Source organism: Ranitomeya imitator, chromosome 5 (assembly GCF_032444005.1).
Source record: "Ranitomeya imitator isolate aRanImi1 chromosome 5, aRanImi1.pri, whole genome shotgun sequence".
NCBI classification, from domain to species: domain Eukaryota; kingdom Metazoa; phylum Chordata; class Amphibia; order Anura; family Dendrobatidae; genus Ranitomeya; species Ranitomeya imitator.
In genome coordinates this window covers 263,657,846-263,677,319 of record NC_091286.1, presented here as the reverse complement: position 1 = coordinate 263,677,319, position 19,474 = coordinate 263,657,846, and the positions used below count along the sequence as shown (strand labels likewise).

The following is a 19,474-nucleotide window of genomic DNA, read 5'->3' as shown; positions in this document are numbered from 1 at the left end:
GTCAACCCATACTATCCCTCGGCGTTTGAATGAAAAGGGACTGTATGGTAGGAAACCCAGGAAGACCCCACTTCTTACCCCCAGACATAAAAAAGCCAGGCTGGAGTTTGCCAAAACTTACCTAAAAAAGCCTAAAACTTTTGGAAGAATGTTCTCTGGTCAGATGAGACAAAAGTAGAGCTTTTTGGGCAAAGGCATCAACAGAGTTTACAGGAGAAAAAAAGAGGCATTCGAAGAAAAGAACACGGTCCCTACAGTCAAACATGGCGGAGGTTCCCTGATGTTTTGGGGTTGCTTTGCTGCCTCTGGCACTGGACTGCTTGACCGTGTGCATGACATTTTGAAGTCTGAAGACTACCAACAAATTTTGCAGCATAATGTAGGGCCCAGTGTGAGAAAGCTGGGTCTCCCTCAGAGGTCATGGGTCTTCCAGCAGGACAATGACCACACACTTCAAAAAGCACAAGAAAATGGTTTGAGAGAAAGCACTGGAGACTTCTAAGGTGGCCAGCAATGAGTCCAGACCTGAATCCCATAAAACACCTGTGGAGAGATCTAAAAATGGCAGTTTGGAGAAGGCACCCTTCAAATATCAGGGACCTGGAGCAGTTTGCCAAAGAATGGTCTAAAATTCCAGCAGAGCATTGTAAGAAACTCATTAATGGTTACCGGAAGCGGTTGGTCGCAGTTATTTTGGCTAAAGGTTGTGCAACCAAGCATTAGGCTGAGGGTGCCAATACTTTTGTCTGGCCCATTTTTGGAGTTTTGTGTGAAATGATCAATGTTTTGCTTCATTCTCCTTTGTGTTTTTTCATTTAAGACAAATTAAATGAAGATAATAATACCAAAGAATGTGTTTGCAATCATTTTCAGGAAGAAAATGAGTATTTTATCTGACAGAATTGCAGGGGTGTCAATACTTTTGACCATGACTGTATATCGGACTGTCAGCTGATTGTCCACTAATCTGCTTCTTTATCTGCAAAAAATTGATCATTATCAAAATTCTCAATTTGGATTTACAAAATATGGGCATTCCAGAAATAGTGAATATTATTATTTTGTATCAAGTAAAAAAGGCCTGTGCTGCAATAGAAGTATTTGCTTTATTTAGTAAGACAACACATAATTCCACAAATAGAAAGAAACTGATGGCATTGTATTGTAATATCATAATTATACGACCTAGGTTTCCATTTACACAAAAAAAAGCCTGAAAAAATACAAAACCAAAAACACGTAAATAAATCACACTTACACTATACATCTATTGTCACAAAAGCATCGGAGAGTGGGTGTCCCACTTTACAATACTGACCTCTGGACAAGTGACTGCTCATTCTTTACACACAATTCATTGTCAGTACATCCTTGCCCAACCATGAATTCATCTGGTTATACATTCTTTTCTTTGGAACTTCAGGTACAAACAACGGAGAACTACCATCTATGTCAGGCCATATGTAGGTTCTGTGCAAAATATACATCTATAGCCATTAACACTGGTAACTGCAAGTTTCCTCAGAAATGAATGGATTAAAGAGGGTACACCTTTTTGTCATTGACCTAAGCGCTCCGACCTCTTAAAATTAACGTCATCAGTTCTGATGACTCTAAAGCACCGTACGTGGGGTTATGGAGACATTTTAGATCACATCCAAGTACAGTAGTAATAAAGCACCTTGACTCTTAGGTCTCAAATGCTGTGGGGTATTGGTGGTCAATTATCCCATCTTGAGATACCTAGATGAAAAACGGCTAAACGTAGAGGTGTCCAGAAACTCTCTAGGCCCTATATACCGATTTAGGGGTTGTCAAATCTGCATTTAAATTTTATGTAGTCTTGTTATTTTCCTACTGCCAGATAGGAAATGTGACTATCTGCTTGCACAGTAATGTCTCCTTCGTCGTCTACTACTGACTTATGTGACAAACAATTATAATACAAGTGTGTGTTTTCTTATTAAATATGGATCTCTTCAGAAGCCATATCTCACACAGTTACACTACAACAAAACCGCAGTGAAAAAGGGAATGAGCAGATTCTATGGAGTGTAGCTTTAACGACTAATCTTACAGGGCAAACTGTAGCATCATGCAAAGGTAATGGGAAGACAACATGCAAAACTGGCAAATGTTACTATACAAGCCTAGTGCTCCCGGCACGTGGTGGCATACTGCATACTATATTCACTTCACTAGTCAAAGTCACGATTGGTCAGCACCAATGGAGCCACCAGTGTCCAAACATACAGAACAATGCACACCCAGCTTGATGAGATCTTCACCCAGACAGAGGGCCATTTGCTCGTCATGGTCTCATAGGAAGAGTCAGGGCTAGGAACAAAAGAAGGAAAAGAAAGTCAGTAGATGGTTCTACTATATACAGTGGGGCAAAAAAGTATTTAGTCAGTCAGCAATAGTGCAAGTTCCACCACTTAAAAAGATGAGAGGCGTCTGTAATTTACATCATAGGTAGACCTCAACTATGGGAGACAAACTGAGAAAAAAAAATCCAGAAAGTCACATTGTCTGTTTTTTTAACAATTTATTTGCATATTATGGTGGAAAATAAGTATTTGGTCAGAAACAAAATTTCATCTCAATACTTTGTAATATATCCTTTGTTGGCAATGACAGAGGTCAAACGTTTTCTGTAAGTCTTCACAAGGTTGCCACACACTGTTGTTGGTATGTTGGCCCATTCCTCCATGCAGATCTCCTCTAGAGCAGTGATGTTTTTGGCTTTTCGCTTGGCAACACGGACTTTCAACTCCCTCCAAAGGTTTTCTATAGGGTTGAGATCTGGAGACTGGCTAGGCCACTCCAGGACCTTGAAATGCTTCTTACGAAGCCACTCCTTCGTTGCCCTGGCGGTGTGCTTTGGATCATTGTCATGTTGAAAGACCCAGCCACGTTTCATCTTCAATGCCCTTGCTGATGGAAGGAGGTTTGCACTCAAAATCTCACGATACATGGCCCCATTCATTCTTTCATGTACCCGGATCAGTCGTCCTGGCCCCTTTGCAGAGAAACAGCCCCAAAGCATGATGTTTCCACCACCATGCTTTACAGTAGGTATGGTGTTTGATGGATGCAACTCAGTATTCTTTTTCCTCCAAACACGACAAGTTGTGTTTCTACCAAACAGTTCCAGTTTGGTTTCATCAGACCATAGGACATTCTCCCAAAACTCCTCTGGATCATCCAAATGCTCTCTAGCAAACTTCAGACGGGCCCGGACATGTACTGGCTTAAGCAGTGGGACACGTCTGGCACTGCAGGATCTGAGTCCATGGTGGAGTAGTGTGTTACTTATGGTAGGCCTTGTTACATTGGTCCCAGCTCTCTGCAGTTCATTCACTAGGTCCCCCCCGCGTGGTTCTGGGATTTTTGCTCACCGTTCTTGTGATCATTCTGACCCCACGGGGTGGGATTTTGCGTGGAGCCCCAGATCGAGGGAGATTATCAGTGGTCTTGTATGTCTTCCATTTTCTAATTATTGCTCCCACTGTTGATTTCTTCACTCCAAGCTGGTTGGCTATTGCAGATTCAGTCTTCCCAGCCTGGTGCAGGGCTACAATTTTGTTTCTGGTGTCCTTTGACAGCTCTTTGGTCTTCACCATAGTGGAGTTTGGAGTCAGACTGTTTGAGGGTGTGCACAGGTGTCTTTTTATACTGATAACAAGTTTAAACAGGTGCCATTACTACAGGTAATGAGTGGAGGAAAGAGGAGACTCTTAAAGAAGAAGTTACAGGTCTGTGAGAGCCAGAAATCTTGATTGTTTGTTTCTGACCAAATACTTATTTTCCACCATAATATGCAAAAAAAATATACTTTTTTGCCCCACTGTATATATATATATATATATATATATATATATATATATATATATATAGTAACTTTATACAGTATATAATATGTACAGCAACAACTGGACTTTCAGACTTAAAGGGGTTTTCCCAGGAACAACGATATGTTGTGCAGCACATAAGACCATTGCCTGAGGAGGAGCGCCATCCTGTGTAAGCAGGACTCGAACTACTGGGAAAATGTCAGGCTACGTGCACTGAGTGATCCATTATAGTGCACGGTATTTGCTTTGGTCAGCTTGTGTAAACAGGCACTCAAACAACCACTGATTTTTTTCACTGACGACATCTGTCGGGGAAGCCTTGAGAGGTCCCACCAACATGAGTGGGTTCAGCCATCTTTCATCCACTGTGTATGTTGGCTGTAAATATTGAAATACCAGCGGGGAAAACAAAGCGTTACATGGTTCTCACTGAAATCATGGCTGTCCATGTAATGCACAGACGTGCCTGTAAGCTTCTAACCGAGGGGCTTCTCTTTATTCTTAACAGGATATTAAAAACACGATGACCTGCAGAAATGATGTGAAATACAATAATTCATGGCAGGCTGCTCTGTGTCACTTGGTGTCAATCCCAGCAGCCAAGCTTCCTGCTGGCTCAGGCCCCAGCTCCTTCTGTATTCATAGGATTATAAATCTAAACTCAAGTCTCATTAAATCAAATCTGAAATTGGTTTTGTATTCAGAAGACAGGAGTAACTGCAGACAGAGCTGACAAGGAGCAGCCATGCTACATGCAAGGGAATAATATTTAGAGCATTGCCTTCGATCGCAGGTTTCCAGACACATTCTAAATTAACTTCAATTTGGAAATATGATAAAACGCACCTGTACCAATTGGTAAGGGTCATCATGATGTAAAGAGAAGCCAGGAAAAGCATGAAGTGAAAGAATGAGTAGCTGTAAGTGACGCCATCCCGCTCGTTGTCTACAGCACGATGCACGTCATCAGACTCGCCCTGGGAACCATCGCTTCTACTCCCATCTTCTATCAGAGTGGACTCATCACTGGTCAGCGTCAGCTTGTTCACCTGGCTGTTACTTGATGTCCGGATGCTGCGGAACAGAAGCCATACTAAATGTTCAGTGACTAAGTATATCTCGAATGCAGAATATTGAAAACGTGTGTATAAACTAAATATTCCTGTAGACCGGGGGCACAACCCACGGCCACTCGTGGTCCTCAATGCCTTTCTGTGCAAGTATATGCTTAGACTCCTCATAGATACAGGGAAAAGTGAAGCACCCAACTGTGCAAGCATGTCACACACGCTACAATGGAGAACGTGGAATCCAGGGTCTCTTCCATTCAGGACTGTGTATAGGAGAGAAGATGACTTGTATTCTCCAGCGCCTATTAGATATTTCTGTTGTGATGTTGTACTGCGCCCCATGCAGTAGGTTCAACTTGACAATGTGGCACTAGACCCAAAAACTACGTGCTAATACCTTGAGTACAAGACGCAGAGCAAGAAGAGAACAAGTCCAACGATTCCTTGCGCGTCCCACCACTGCACTACCTGAACCTGACCTGGAGAGGTAGTGGAATTGTAGCCGATGATGCGGAGCAAGCTGGGATTACATTTCCGATCTACAAACCAAAGGAGAAAAAAACAGTCGTTTTTTTATCATATGTAGGTGCTGGGAAATCTTTATTAAACCATATTTAAAAAAAAAAAAAAATAATAATCTGTCTATTGGTTTTTGCTGCCCCATCTGAGAGCAGCAAGATGTAGGGGCAGAGAGCCCGATTCCAGCATTGTAAACTTTACTGGACTACTTCCTACAGTTTTGGTAAATTCACTGTTTTATCGGATGAATATCTACCAGTTCTCTGTGCATAACCCTGCCCACACCACTGATTGGCATAGTATACACAGCTGCCAATCAGTGGTGGGGGCAGGGTTATATAGAGCTCATAAATATAGAGAACTACAAGACAGCAGGTTTACTACACCTATAGTGATAATCTCCTGCTGATAAAACTGTGACTATATCACAACAATAGCAAATAGCCCAGTAAGGGACACTTCACTAAAATAAGGCTCTCTGTCTATACCTTATATTGCTTTCAGATTAAGTGGCAAAAAACTGTTTATTGATTCTCTTTAAAAGAAACCTAAGCATAAAAATGAGTAATTACTTTAAAAAAGAAATAAACGTATTTTACTCACTACTTGCTAAGCCCCCCATACATTTTAGATAGCCGTCAACAGAACAATTGTTAAGTCGGATCATTTGTCTGGAAGCTAACTCTCCCATACACAGAAGAACTGGCACTGCTGAGACCTCCCATGTTCTTTATTTAAGGCAGGAGACCAGGCTAGGAAGTCTGAAATCGGACAAGCCAGATCATTAAAGCCATTCACATCTTAGGCTACTTTCACACTAGCGTCGGACTCGGCCCGTCGCAGTGCGTCGGGCCGAGATTCCGACGCTAGCAGTGAAATGCGCAGCACAACGGAGGCAGCGGATGCATTTTTCCTGCGCATCCGCTGCCCCATTGTGAGGTGTGGGGGTGGAGTTCCAGCCGCACATGCGCGGTCGGAAAAAGCGGTCTGTCGGCAGCAAAGAACGTTACATGTAACGTTTTTTGCTCCCGGCGGTCCGCCACAACACGGCACAACCGTCACACGAAGGTTGCGACGTGTGTCAATGCGTCGCAATGCGTCGCTAATGTTAATCTATGGGGCAAAAACGCATCCCACAAACAACTTTGCAGGATGCGTTTTTTCCCATAAACGACGCATTGCGACGTATTGCAAAAACGCCAGTGTGAAAGTAGCCCTAGTGGGAAGTCGGGAGCCTTCATACACATTAGGAAATCAGAGAATTCCCGACAATTCATGGAAGATGTAACCTTATATCTTTATTACATCGTACTGATCCAACTGAACATTTCAGCCCATCCCGACCTTTCCATGAGCGTCGAGACTTCTGATCATGCACCAATTACCCTCCTCGTGCACCATCCCTACAATGGAGTGCCGATCAGTTTGGAATTCATATACATTGGACCGTCGGCTAAATCCATTGATATCAGCGGGCTCGGCAGACGTTAGTCTAAAATGTATGGGGGATTAATCTCCTGCTCACTAGCTCCATCCTTTATCTAAAACCCTACCCGCTATCTTTTGGCCCTCCCCAAACATGCCAACCAATGGAGGCTTTAACTGCAGCCAATTATCTTACAGCCAGAAGACAGTGAGCAAGACATGGCAGATCTCCTGAGGCAAATTGATGATTTCATTAATATTTCTAATATTTAGGGCTCGTATTTTTGGTCAGTATTCTGTCTGTGTGTTAACGCACAACACACTGCTGCGCACATCAAAATCATAGCATGCACTAGTCTGGTCCGAATTACGGGCCGACCTAGTGCATTTCTATAACAAGGAGCTCCAGAGCACAAACACAGGAGCTGCACAGGTTATCAGTCATGTTTTAAGTCTTAATACAGCTGTTTGTGCGTGACCTTAATGAAGATACAATTGAAGCAAATGAATGGAGGAGATAAAGGAACAAAGCGCTTGGATATTTATTTTTTTTGCTTTTTCTATGTTTATTATTCCTTTAATTGCTCAGAGTGCCATGTCATGTACATACCAGGCTCATTGGTCATTGCAGACCAAGTGAGATACATGGTGTAAATGGTTATCACGGAAGATTGCAGCAAACCAGATCTGGGCTGTGATTCCTATAAAAGAAAATGAAGAGAAATTGGTAAGTTTTCAAAAATATTTAACTCATCTGTATCATCAGGAAAAATAGGCTCAGGATATACAGTGCCTTCTTCCACATGCCATATAGGGGGCAATGTGATACTGTAGCATGTGGGAGAAGGTGCTCTGGTCAGATGAGGCCAAAGTGGAATTTTTGGGCTAAATGTAAAATGCCATGTGTGGTGGAAAACTAACAGCACAAAACCCTGAAAACACAAACCCCACTGTCAAACATGGTGGTGGCAACATCATGCTGTGGGGATGCTTTTCTTCAACAGGGAAGCTGGTTAGAGTTGATGGAAAGATGTATGACGCCGAGTACAGGACAATCCTGGAGGAAAACCTGTTAGAGGCGGCAAAAGACTTGAGACCCACATTGGGCGCAGGTTGCAAGACAACAACTCTAAATATACTGCCAGAGCTACAATGGGATAATTTAGATCAGAGCATATTCATGAGTGTGAATGGCCCAGTAAAAGTGCAGATCTAAATCCCATTGATAATCTGTGGCAAGACTTGAAAATTGCTGCTCACTGATGTTCTCCATCCAATCTCACTGAGCAAGAGCTAGTTTGGGCAAAGAAGAATGGGCAAACATGTCATTCCCTAGATGTGCAAAGCTGGTAGAGATGTACCCATAAGACCTGCTGCAGTAATTGCAGCAAAAGGTGGTCCTACAAAGTGCTGACTCAGGAGGACTGAACATACTGTAAATGGACGTCACAATTTTCAGATTTATATTTTTATAATATTTAGAAACCATGTATCACTTTCTTTACTCTTCACAAATAGTTGCTACTTTGTGTTTGTATATTACATAAAATCTATTTAATTTTGTGGGTCTAACTCGAAAAAATGTGGAAAGTTCTCAGGGTATGAATACTTTTTCAAGGCACTGTAGGCAATATTTCTACTAAAGATTGGAGATTTAGCACTTTATAGCAGAATTGACATTCTATTATCTGATGACTGTGGAAATGTATGTGAATTTTCTCTGCTTTTTTAAGAAATAAAACTAGTGAAAAATCCACTTATGGATGTTCCAATATAAGAAAGATAGTAGTGAAAGTGTTTCACACATACGTGGCGGAAATGATGGAGGACGTTTCTGATTTATGCTGCAGTTAGTTCAAGCAATATGAATCAGCTGTCAGATTCCCTTTAACTCCTTCAAGACCATACATGTACATCATCGGCTGTGTCACTGACTTTGATGCGTGCTCACACCCTTAGCCCGTACCTTTTCCCCACACTTCATGGCTGATGTAATCAGCCATCTAGTGTCTCTAACATCACCTGGTGGATAAGAGATTCACCAGTGGCTGTTGACCAGTTAAAGTCAATTACAGGCAGCAGCATAGACAGGCAGCACTTCATTGATCCGACCATTGCATGCCAGTCAAATGATAGCGGGGCACCGATGGGTTGTCATGACAGCTGGGGGTCTCTTGAAGACCCTCGTGCCGGTCATCACAATCCTCCTGTGAACGACCGCCCAATGCCTGCGTTCATAGAAGATCTTGACGTTTGCTATGCACAGCAGCGCTGAAGCTGATGTCAAATACAGTAAAAGAATTTTGCTCCATTAAAAATGAAAAAATAAATAAAAAATACACATATTTGATACCGCCGCGTTAAGAAAGGTCTCATCCTTCAAAATATAAATGAATCCTGTTTTGTTAGCGCCGTAATGCTAAAAAAGAAATAAAAACGCCAGAATTACTTTTTTGGTTGCTGCAACATTACAATAAAATGCAATAACACGAGATCAAAACATCGTATCTACCCCAAAATGGTATCAGTGAAAACGTCAACACAGCCCCAGATCTTGAAAAATTAGAATGCTACTAAACTCAGAAAATGGTGACAAAAGCGTAAGAATTTTTTTTTTTCTGCGTCCTCGTACTTCCTTGGGAAATCTTGTTGCCAGGTCAGTTTTACAATAAATTGAACATAGTAGAAAAATAAAAAACAAAACCATTCTGGAATTCAACTTTTCAATTTCACCGCACTTGGATTTTTTTTTCCTGTTTTGAAGTACACTATGTGGCAGAATGAATGGTGGCATTCAAAAGTCCAACTCGTTCCCCAAAAAACAAGCTTTCATACGGCTATATTGATAAAAAAAATAATGAAGTTATGGCTCTGGGAAGAGGGGTAGGAAAAAACTAAAAAAACACTGAGAATTGTGGGTGAAGGGATCAACACTATAGACACACAACATGATCCCACATGAGATGCCATTACCATCACTGCCTATATCATGAGATGCCATTACCATCACTGCCTATATCATGAGATGCCATTACCATCACTGCCTATATCATGAGATGCCATTACCATCACTGCCTATATCATGAGATGCCATTACCATCACTGCCTATATCATGAGATGCCATTACCATCACTGCCTATATCATGAGATGCCATTACCATCACTGCCTATATCATGAGATGCCATTACCATCACTGCCTATATCATGAGATGCCATTACCATCACTGCCTATATCATGAGATGCCATTACCATCACTGCCTATATCATGAGATGCCATTACCATCACTGCCTATATCATGAGATGCCATTACCATCACTGCCTATATCATGAGATGCCATTACCATCACTGCCTATATCATGAGATGCCATTACCATCACTGCCTATATCATGAGATGCCATTACCATCACTGCCTATATCATGAGATGCCATTACCATCACTGCCTATATCATGAGATGCCATTACCATCACTGCCTATATCATGAGATGCCATTACCATCACTGCCTATATCATGAGATGCCATTACCATCACTGCCTATATCATGAGATGCCATTACCATCACTGCCTATATCATGAGATGCCATTACCATCACTGCCTATATCATGAGATGCCATTACCATCACTGCCTATATCATGAGATGCCATTACCATCACTGCCTATATCATGAGATGCCATTACCATCACTGCCTATATCATGAGATGCCATTACCATCACTGCCTATATCATGAGATACCATTACCATCACTGCCTATATCATGAGATGCCATTACCATCACTGCCTATATCATGAGATGCCATTACCATCACTGCCTATATGGCCATACCTGGATTTTGGGTAAAACCGACATTATAGAAGCTCCGATGCACAGAAGCAAATTGACACTGATGAAAGCTTTATTTTCCGTGCAGCCATCGGGATGAGTGTAGTAGACATAGAACAGCACGACTGCCACCAGTGACAGGGCATAATTAATACCAGTGGCTGACAGCAGAGCTAGGAAACAAAGAAATATGGATTAGACAAGCTAAAGTGAGGAGCTTAACAATATAATAAAGATATTATTTCCGTATAACTTACACTGTGATGCAGAAATTTACCTATGTCTTAAAAGACATCGTTCACCTTGGGAAACATTTTTTTTATAGTTAAATACAAGTATTTACATCTAAAAATCATCTTTGCAATTGGTTTTGTTAAAAATGTTGTAGTTTTGCTTTTACAAATAACTACCCTGCACATTCAACTTTGATGAAGTCTGTGGCCATAAACAGCTGAGCGAAGCCCAGAAAAAGACATAAAAGACTTACAAACCATATTAGCGGGCTGACGGACTCTCAGTTAAAAGGAATCCGTCACCCGGTTCCTGCTACCTCATCTGAGAGCAGCATGATGTAGGCAAATAGACCCTGATTCCAGCAATGTATCCCTACGATTACTGAGTGCAGCAATTCTGACAAAATCAGAGTTTTTCGATTTTGCAATGAAGCAGAGCTGAGAAAGCTAACCCCGCCCACATCAAGCTCTGTATATAGGGATTTTTGTGTACTCACCGTAAAATCCTTTTCTCCGAGCCATTCATTGGGGGACACAGACCATGGGGTGTATGCTGCTGCCAATAGGAGGCTGACACTAAGTGATACAAAAAAAGTTAGCTCCTCCCCTGCAGTATACACCCTCCTGCTGGCTCTCAGCTAACCAGTTCGGTGCAAAAGCAGTAGGAGATCAATAACAATATATGAGCGTATAGCATGTCATATTCTAAAAAACAAGCATAAGCTAATAATAGGGTGGGAGCTGTGTCCCCCAATGAATGGCTCGGAGAAAAGGATTTTACGGTGAGTACACAAAAATCCCTATTTCTCCTTCGCCTCATTGGGGGACACAGACCGTGGGACGTCCCAAAGCAGTCCCTGGGTGGGGACAACAATAGATCAGGCCCTGTGTAACCGCTACTTACAAGTGCGCCACCGCGGCCTGCAGAGTCCGCCTGCCCAGACTCACATCTGTGGAAGTGTGGGAATTATAGTGCTTCAAGAATGCATGCGGACTGGACGAATCCGCAAGCTTGCAGGTGTGCCTTGCTGACGCCTGGTGCCTAGAACCCTTGATAGACAGGGAGATAGGCTGACATCTAGCACGGAAGGACTCCTGGATGGTGAAAAGAATTCACCATGTTATCATGGTCGATGAAATGGCTAAACCCTTCCTGAAAATGTCAGGAAGCCTTCCTCTACCGTCAGGAAGCCCAAATAAAACGTCCAACCTTCAGAAGGACGCCGTCCTCAAGACGTACCTACTCAGAGCACTCACTTCGTCCAGAATATGGGGGATCTTATTCCATTTTGTGGACTGGAGCCAAAAGAGATGACGGAAGAACTATGCCCTCATAACAGTGGTAATACAGTACCACCTTGGTAACAAGGGATGGAGATGGCCTGAGGACAACCTTGCCTCGAAGGTAATAAGGGAAAAAAGTCTGAAAGAGCAGAGAAGCTAGCTCCGAAGCTCCGACCTGATAGTAAAGTCTGCCCGGATGAAAAAGGAGCCTACTGTAAGGCTCCTAGGTATAATAAGGTCCCAATGATCTAACGGTATGCGATAGGGAAGAACTACGTGTGAAAACTCCCTGTGAGAAAGTCCCTACTTGCAGTTGTGCTGCGATAAGGCGAGAAGATACTAGCTCCGCAAACAAAAAACGGACGTGGTCAGTGCGGATCTCTGAAGATCACTGGGGCCCCTTTCTGCGTCCGAAAGGCTTTCGGAAGCAGTGGAAGGTGAGTTATGGAAACTGGTACCACGGCAAAACCAGAGCATGGAGAGCGATGGCTCTTGGATCTCGAGGCCGAACCACGAACTCGAGTACATTGGCCTTCAGTCTGGATGTCATCCCACCTACAACTGGAGAGCTCCAGTAAGGACAGATCTGATGGAAGACTTCGGGGTGAAGTTCCCACTGACTTGAGGCAGAACCCTGACGGCTGAATTTGTTTGCCGTTCAGAGTTCTACTTCTGGGATATATACTGCCGAGATCACCGAATAATAGACTTCGGCCCATCAGAGAAAGTGAGGTACCTCGGTCATGGCGCCTGACCGTGGGTACCTGCTAAATGACTGACGTAAGTCACCGCCGTGGCATTATCCAATTGAATTCGGATAGGGAGACCCGCCAGAAGGCAGTGGACCTGCTGTAAGACTACCGTTCGGATCTCCAGAACAATGATGGGGAGAAGAAGACTGGCATTGGTAGTTACTAATAACCATTGAACCGGGAGAAAGGCCCTCGATGAAGAAGGAGCTCAGAGACTATTGTCTGAAAGTCTGTTTGACTTGCTGAAAACGAGCGGAGCGAAGGAAACCGCTTCCATTGTCGTCACCATTTTTCCTCAGAACTCTCTTAGCAAATCGAATGAAATGAGGGGGTGAGTAATCAAGTCCTCAGAACTCTCCTTGCGCGAGCTCCCTGTTGAAGGGCGATGACCTTGTCTCGAGGAAGAATTACCATCCTTCTAGAAGTGTGCAGGATCATCCTCAAAAAGGATATCTGCTGGGCTGAAAATGAGGAGAACTTGTCTAAGTGTAGCTGCCAGCCCAGGAGAGAAGGTATCGCAAGAGATCTAGACGACTCAGCGTAGTCCTGGAAGGGCGGCTAGACAGACCAAACAGGGCAGGACGAGCACGCCTCTAGAGTGCAAGAGAAACATGACATCCGCCATGACCCGAGCGAACACTCTGGGTGCGGAAGCAAGGCCGAAGGACAAGGTTGTGACTTGAAAATGCTGTTGATGAATGGAAAGGCGAAGGAATTTTTGCAGAGGGCAAGCAACCCGAATGTCGATGGATGCCGGAAACTGCACTTTTTTCTGTTGAAGTAATGGCTGAGCGGAGGAACTCCATCCAAAGAAGGAGGACCATGTCAAAGGTTGTTAGAAGTTTGAGGTCCAGGGTCGATCTTACTTTTCGTTCCCCTGTTTGAAACCAAGATCCCTTAGATCTAGACTGTGCTGGACAATCCTTATACAATCCTTTGTCAGTCTCCCGCTCAAAGGATTTGATTGGCCAGTTGTTGCTGGTGTGAATCAAGGTAGTTAAGGTCTCCAGCCAGTAGACCATTGCTCTAGCAATCCATGCGGCCGCTAGGGAGGATAGAGCGCTGGACCCGAAGCCGCAAGACGGAACGAACCAGATTTGCCATCTGACAGTCCGTGGTATTTTTAATTGATGACCCATCAGGTAGGGATACTGGTAGGTATACCACAGGAGATTCTACCCGGTTAATCTGCCCCATGGCAGAATGTGCGGCTGCATCCAGCAGGTCATAGTCTCTTGCCATCTCCTCTTTTCACGGTGCAGAGATAAAAATTAGGAACCCTCGATCCATCAACCTCTTAACAGGGAAGTGGAGAGGAATTGTCCGCCTTCTTGCATCATCCACTAAATAGTAGTGATGCAGAGGGGGGAGCTCATACGCCAAAAATGGTGCCTCTATATGTCCACAGAGTTCAGGTCTCCAGGTGGACAGGACAGGTTGTCTGGCGTTAGGCCTGGATGCAGAAGAGGAAACATGGAGACGACACTCCGTGTGCTCGTCTGTTGATGGTGTGGGGAGATCGGTGCCCTTTAAAGGACCCGTCGCCCTTAAAAAACAGGCCAGGCATGGCATCCCACGTAGAGGCTTCTGTCCAGTGAATCGCTTATCCGAATTGAATGGCAAATGCTCTTGAGGGAGTTTAGTCTCTGAAGCTCTGGCAAGCTCAGGCAATATCCAATCCATATTCAGAGCCTTGTTGTCATCAAATCATTGGTGAGGGAGCAGGAAATGAAAAACTTCCGTTTTCTAGATGCCTGTAAGTTTCTAGACGCCTGCACGTTTCTAGAATACTTGCGGCCCCTGCTAGCCGACGGCTCCCATGTAGGATAGGGACCATGTATATTGGTTCTGCGAGCACTCCAAACACAGAGGGTACACAGAGGGATTCAATCTCTTGGTCAGAGAACCATGGATTGGTCAGTGAAGAAGTCCACTGAGGGGAACTAGAGGATAAAGCTGGGGTCGGCGGCGGAGGGCTCCTCGGACTGATCAAGCGCCTTTAAGACCAGGGAATACTGGTCATGCACCTTTAAGACCAGGAAATACTGGTCATACGCCTTTAAGACCAGGGAATACTGGTCATGCGCCTTTAAGAACAGAGAATACTGGTCATGCGCCTTTAAGATCGGGGAATACTGGCCATGCGCCTTTAAGACCGGGGAATACTGGTCATGCGCCTTTAAGACCAGAGAATACTGGTCATGCGCCTTTAAGACCAGAGAATACTGGTCATGCGCCTTTAAGACCAGAGAATACTGGTCATGCGCCTTTAAGACCAGAGAATACTGGTCATGCGCCTTTAAGACCAGAGAATACTGGTCATGCGCCTTTAAGACCAGAGAATACTGGTCATGCGCCTTTAAGACCAGAGAATACTGGTCATGCGCCTTTAAGACCAGAGAATACTGGTCATGCGCCTTTAAGACCAGAGAATACTGGTCATGCGCCTTTAAGACCAGGGAATACTGGTCATGCGCCTTTAAGACCAGGGAATACTGGTCATGCACCTTTAAGACCAGGGAATACTGGTCATGCACCTTTAAGACCAGAGAATACTGGTCATGCGCCTTTAAGACCAGAGAATACTGGTCATGCGCCTTTAAGACCAGAGAATACTGGTCATGCGCCTTTAAGACCAGAGAATACTGGTCATGCGCCTTTAAGACCAGAGAATACTGGTCATGCGCCTTTAAGACCAGGGAATACTGGTCATGCACCTTTAAGACCAGGGAATACTGGTCATGCACCTTTAAGACCAGGGAATACTGGTCATGCACCTTTAAGACCAGGGAATACTGGTCATGCACCTTTAAGACCAGGGAATACTGGTCATGCACCTTTAACCCCTTCCCGACCTGTGACACAGCGTATGCGTCATGAAAGTCGGTGCCAATCCGACCTGTGACGCATATGCTGTGTCACAGAAAGATCGCGTCCCTGCAGATCGGGTGAAAGGGTTAACTCCCATTTCACCCGATCTGCAGGGACAGGGGGAGTGGTAGTTTAGCCCAGGGGGGGTGGCTTCACCCCCCCATGGCTACGATCGCTCTGATTGGCTGTTGAAAGTGAAACTGCCAATCAGAGCGATTTGTAATATTTCACCTAAAAAACTGGTGAAATATTACAATCCAGCCATGGCCGATGATATTGTAAATACTAATGTGCCCCCACCCCACCGATCGCCCCCCCCCCCAGCCCTCCGATCTGTGCAGCGCTCCCCTCCGTCCTGTGCTCCGCTCCCCCGTCCTCCTGTCCGCTCCCCCCATGCTCCAGTCAACCCCCCCCGCACTCCGATCACACCCCCCGCACAGCGATCCCCCCCCCGTGCTCCGATCACCCCCCCCTGCACAGCGATCCCCCACCCCGTGCTCCAATCCACCCGCACGCACACCGATCCTCATCCGTGCTCCGACGCCCCCCACCCCGTGCTCCGACGCCTCCCCCCCGTGCCCTGATCTCCCCCCCTTATACTTACCGAGCCTGCCGGTGTCCGTCTTCTTTCCTGGGCGCCGCCATCTTCCAAAATGGCGGGCGCATGTGCAGTGCGCCCGCCGAATCTGCCGGCCGGCAGATTCGTTCCAGAGTGAATTTTGATCACTGAGATATAACCTCTCTCAGTGATCAAAATAAAAAAATAGTAAATGACCCCCCCCCCTTTGTCACCCCCATAGGTAGGGACAATAAAAAAAATAAAGAATTTTTTTTTTTTCACTAAGGTTGGAGTTAGAACTAGGGTTAGGGGTAGGGGTAGGGTTAGGGTTAGGGTTAGGGTTCGGGATGTGCACACGTATTCTGGTCCTCTGCGGATTTTTCCGCAGAGGATTTGATAAATCCGCAGTGCTAAACCGCTGTGGATTTACCGCGGTTTTTCTGCGCATTTCACTGCGGTTTTACAACTGCGATTTTCTATTGGAGCAGTTGTAAAACCGATGCGGAATCCGCAGAAAGAAGCGACATGCTGCAGAATGTAAACCGCTGCGTTTCCGTGCAGTTTTTCTGCAGCATGTGTACACTGAACTGTAAACTCATGGGAAACTGCTGCGGATCCGCAGCGTTTTCCGCAGCGTGTGCACATACCGTTAGAATTAGGCTATGTGCACACGGTGCGGATTTGGCTGCGGATCCGCAGCGGATTGGCCGCTGTGGATTCGCTGCAGTGTTCCATCAGGTTTACAGTACCATGTAAACATATGGAAAACCAAATCCGCTGTGCCCATGGTGCGGAAAATACCGCGCGGAAACGCTGTGTTGTATTTTCCGCAGCATGTCAATTCTTTGTGCGGATTCCGCAGCGTTTTACACCTGTTCCTCAATAGGAATCCACAGGTGAAATCCACACAAAAAGCATTGGCAATCCGCGGTAAATCCGCAGGTAAAACGCAGTGCCTTTTACCCGCGCATTTTTCAAAAATGGTGCTGAAAAATCTCATACGAATCCGCAACGTTGGCACATAGCCTTAGGGTTGGGTTGGAATTAGGGTTGTGGTTAGGGGTGTGTTGGGGTTAGGGTTGTGATTAGGGTTACGGCTACAGTTGGGATAAGGTTTAGGGGTGTGTTGGAGTTAGAATTGAGGAGTTTCAACTGTTTAGGCACATCAGGGGGTCTCCAAACACAACATGGCGCTACCATTGATTCCAGCCAATCTTGTATTCAAAAACTCAAATGGTGTCCCTCACTTCCGAGCCCCGACGTGTGCCCAAACAGTGGTTTACCCCCACATATGGGGTACCAGCATACTCAGGACAAACTGCGCAACAATTACTGGGGTCCAATTTCTCCTGTTACTCTTGAGAAAATAAAAAATTGCTTGCTAAAACATAATTTTTGAGGAAAGAAAAATGATTTTTTATTTTCACGGCTCTGCGTTGTAAACGTCTGTGAAGCACTTGGGGGTTCAAAGTGCTCAGCACATATCTAGATAAGTTCCTTGGGGGGTCTAGTTTCCAAAATGGGGTCACTTGTGGGGGGTTTCTACTGTTTAGGCACACCAGGGGCTCTGCAAACGCAACGTGACGTCCGCAGACAATTCCATCAAAGTCTGCATTTCAAAAGTCACTACTTCCCTTCTGAGCCCCGACGTGCGCCCAAACATTGGTTTACCCCCACACAAGGGGTATCGGCGTACTCAGGAGAAACTGGACAACAACTTTTGTGGTCCAATTTCTCCTGTAACCCTTGGGAAAATAAAAAATTCTGGGCTAAAAAATTATTTTTGAGGAGAGAAAACGTATTTATTATTTTCACAGCTCTGCGTTATAAACTTTTGTGAAGCACTTGGGGGTTGAAAGTGCTCACCACATATCTAGATAATTTCATTTCGGGGTCTAGTTTCCGAAATGGGGTGACTTGTGGGGGGTTTCTACTGTTTAGTCACATCAGGGGCTCTGCAAACGCAACGTGACGCCCGTAGAGCATTCCATCAAAGTCTGTATTTCAAAACGTCACTACTTCACTTCCGAGCCCCGGCAAGTGCCCAAATAGTAGTTTACCCCCACATGTGGGGTATCACCGTACTCAGGAGAAACTGGACAACAACTTTTGGGGTCAAATTTCTCCTGTTACCCTTGGGAAAATAAAAAATTGCGGGCTAAAAAATCATTTTTGAGAAAAGAAATTTTTTATTTTATTTTCATGGCTCTGCGTTATAAACTTCTGTGAAGCACTTGAGGGTTCAAAGTGCTCACCACACATCTAGATTAGTTCCTTTGGGGGTCTAGTATCCAAAATGGGGTCATTTGTGGGGATCTCCAATGTTTAGGCACATAGGGGCTCTCCAAACGCGACATGGTGTCCGCTAATGATTGGAGCTAATTTTCCATTTAAAAAGCCAAATGGCGTGCCTTCCCTTCTGAGCCCTGCCGTGCGCCCAAACAGTGGTTTACCCCCACATATGGGGTATCTGCGTATTCAGGACAAACTGGACAACAACATTTGTGGTCCAATTTCTCCTATTACCATTGGCAAAATAGGAAATTCCAGGGTAAAAAATAATTTTTGAGAAAAGAAAACATTTTTTATTTTCATGGCTCTGCATTATAAACTTCTGTGAAGCACCTGGGGGTTTAAAGTGCTCAGTATGCATCTAGATAAGTTCCTTGGGGGGTCTAGTTTCCAAAATGGGGTCACTTGTGGGGGAGCTTCAATGCATAGGCATGGTGTCCGCTAACAATTGGAGCTAAATTTCCATTCAAAAAGTCAAAAGGCGCGCCTTCCCTTCCGAGCCCTGCCGTGTGCCCAAACAGTGGTTTACCCCCACATATGAGGTATCGGCGTACTCGGGAGAAATTGCTCAACAAATTTTAGGATCCATTTTATCCTATTGCCCATGTGAAAATAAAAAAATTGAGGCGAAAATAAATTTTGTGTGAAAAAAAAGTACTTTTTCATTTTTATGGATCAATTTGTGAAGCACCTGAGGGTTTAAAGTGCTCACTAGGCATCTAGATAAGTTCCTTGGGGGGTCCAGTTTCCAAAATGGGGTCACTTGTGGGGGAGCTCCAATG

General features: G+C 44.6%; 1 protein-coding gene across 1 annotated transcript in view; it reads right to left on the bottom strand.

The window, feature by feature from the left end:
- Nucleotides 1-1,087: 1,087 nt before the first annotated feature.
- Nucleotides 1,088-19,474, bottom strand: part of SERINC1 (serine incorporator 1) — a 30,583-nt gene continuing 12,196 nt past the window's right edge. The window contains exons 6-10 of the mRNA XM_069726133.1: nucleotides 10,705-10,874; nucleotides 7,482-7,572; nucleotides 5,325-5,466; nucleotides 4,704-4,931; nucleotides 1,088-2,337 (exon numbers count right to left, since the gene is read on the bottom strand). Coding sequence (XP_069582234.1) covers nucleotides 2,199-2,337; nucleotides 4,704-4,931; nucleotides 5,325-5,466; nucleotides 7,482-7,572; nucleotides 10,705-10,874 — 770 coding nt within the window. The 3' untranslated portion in view covers nucleotides 1,088-2,198. The remainder of the gene's footprint in view (nucleotides 2,338-4,703; nucleotides 4,932-5,324; nucleotides 5,467-7,481; nucleotides 7,573-10,704; nucleotides 10,875-19,474) is intronic.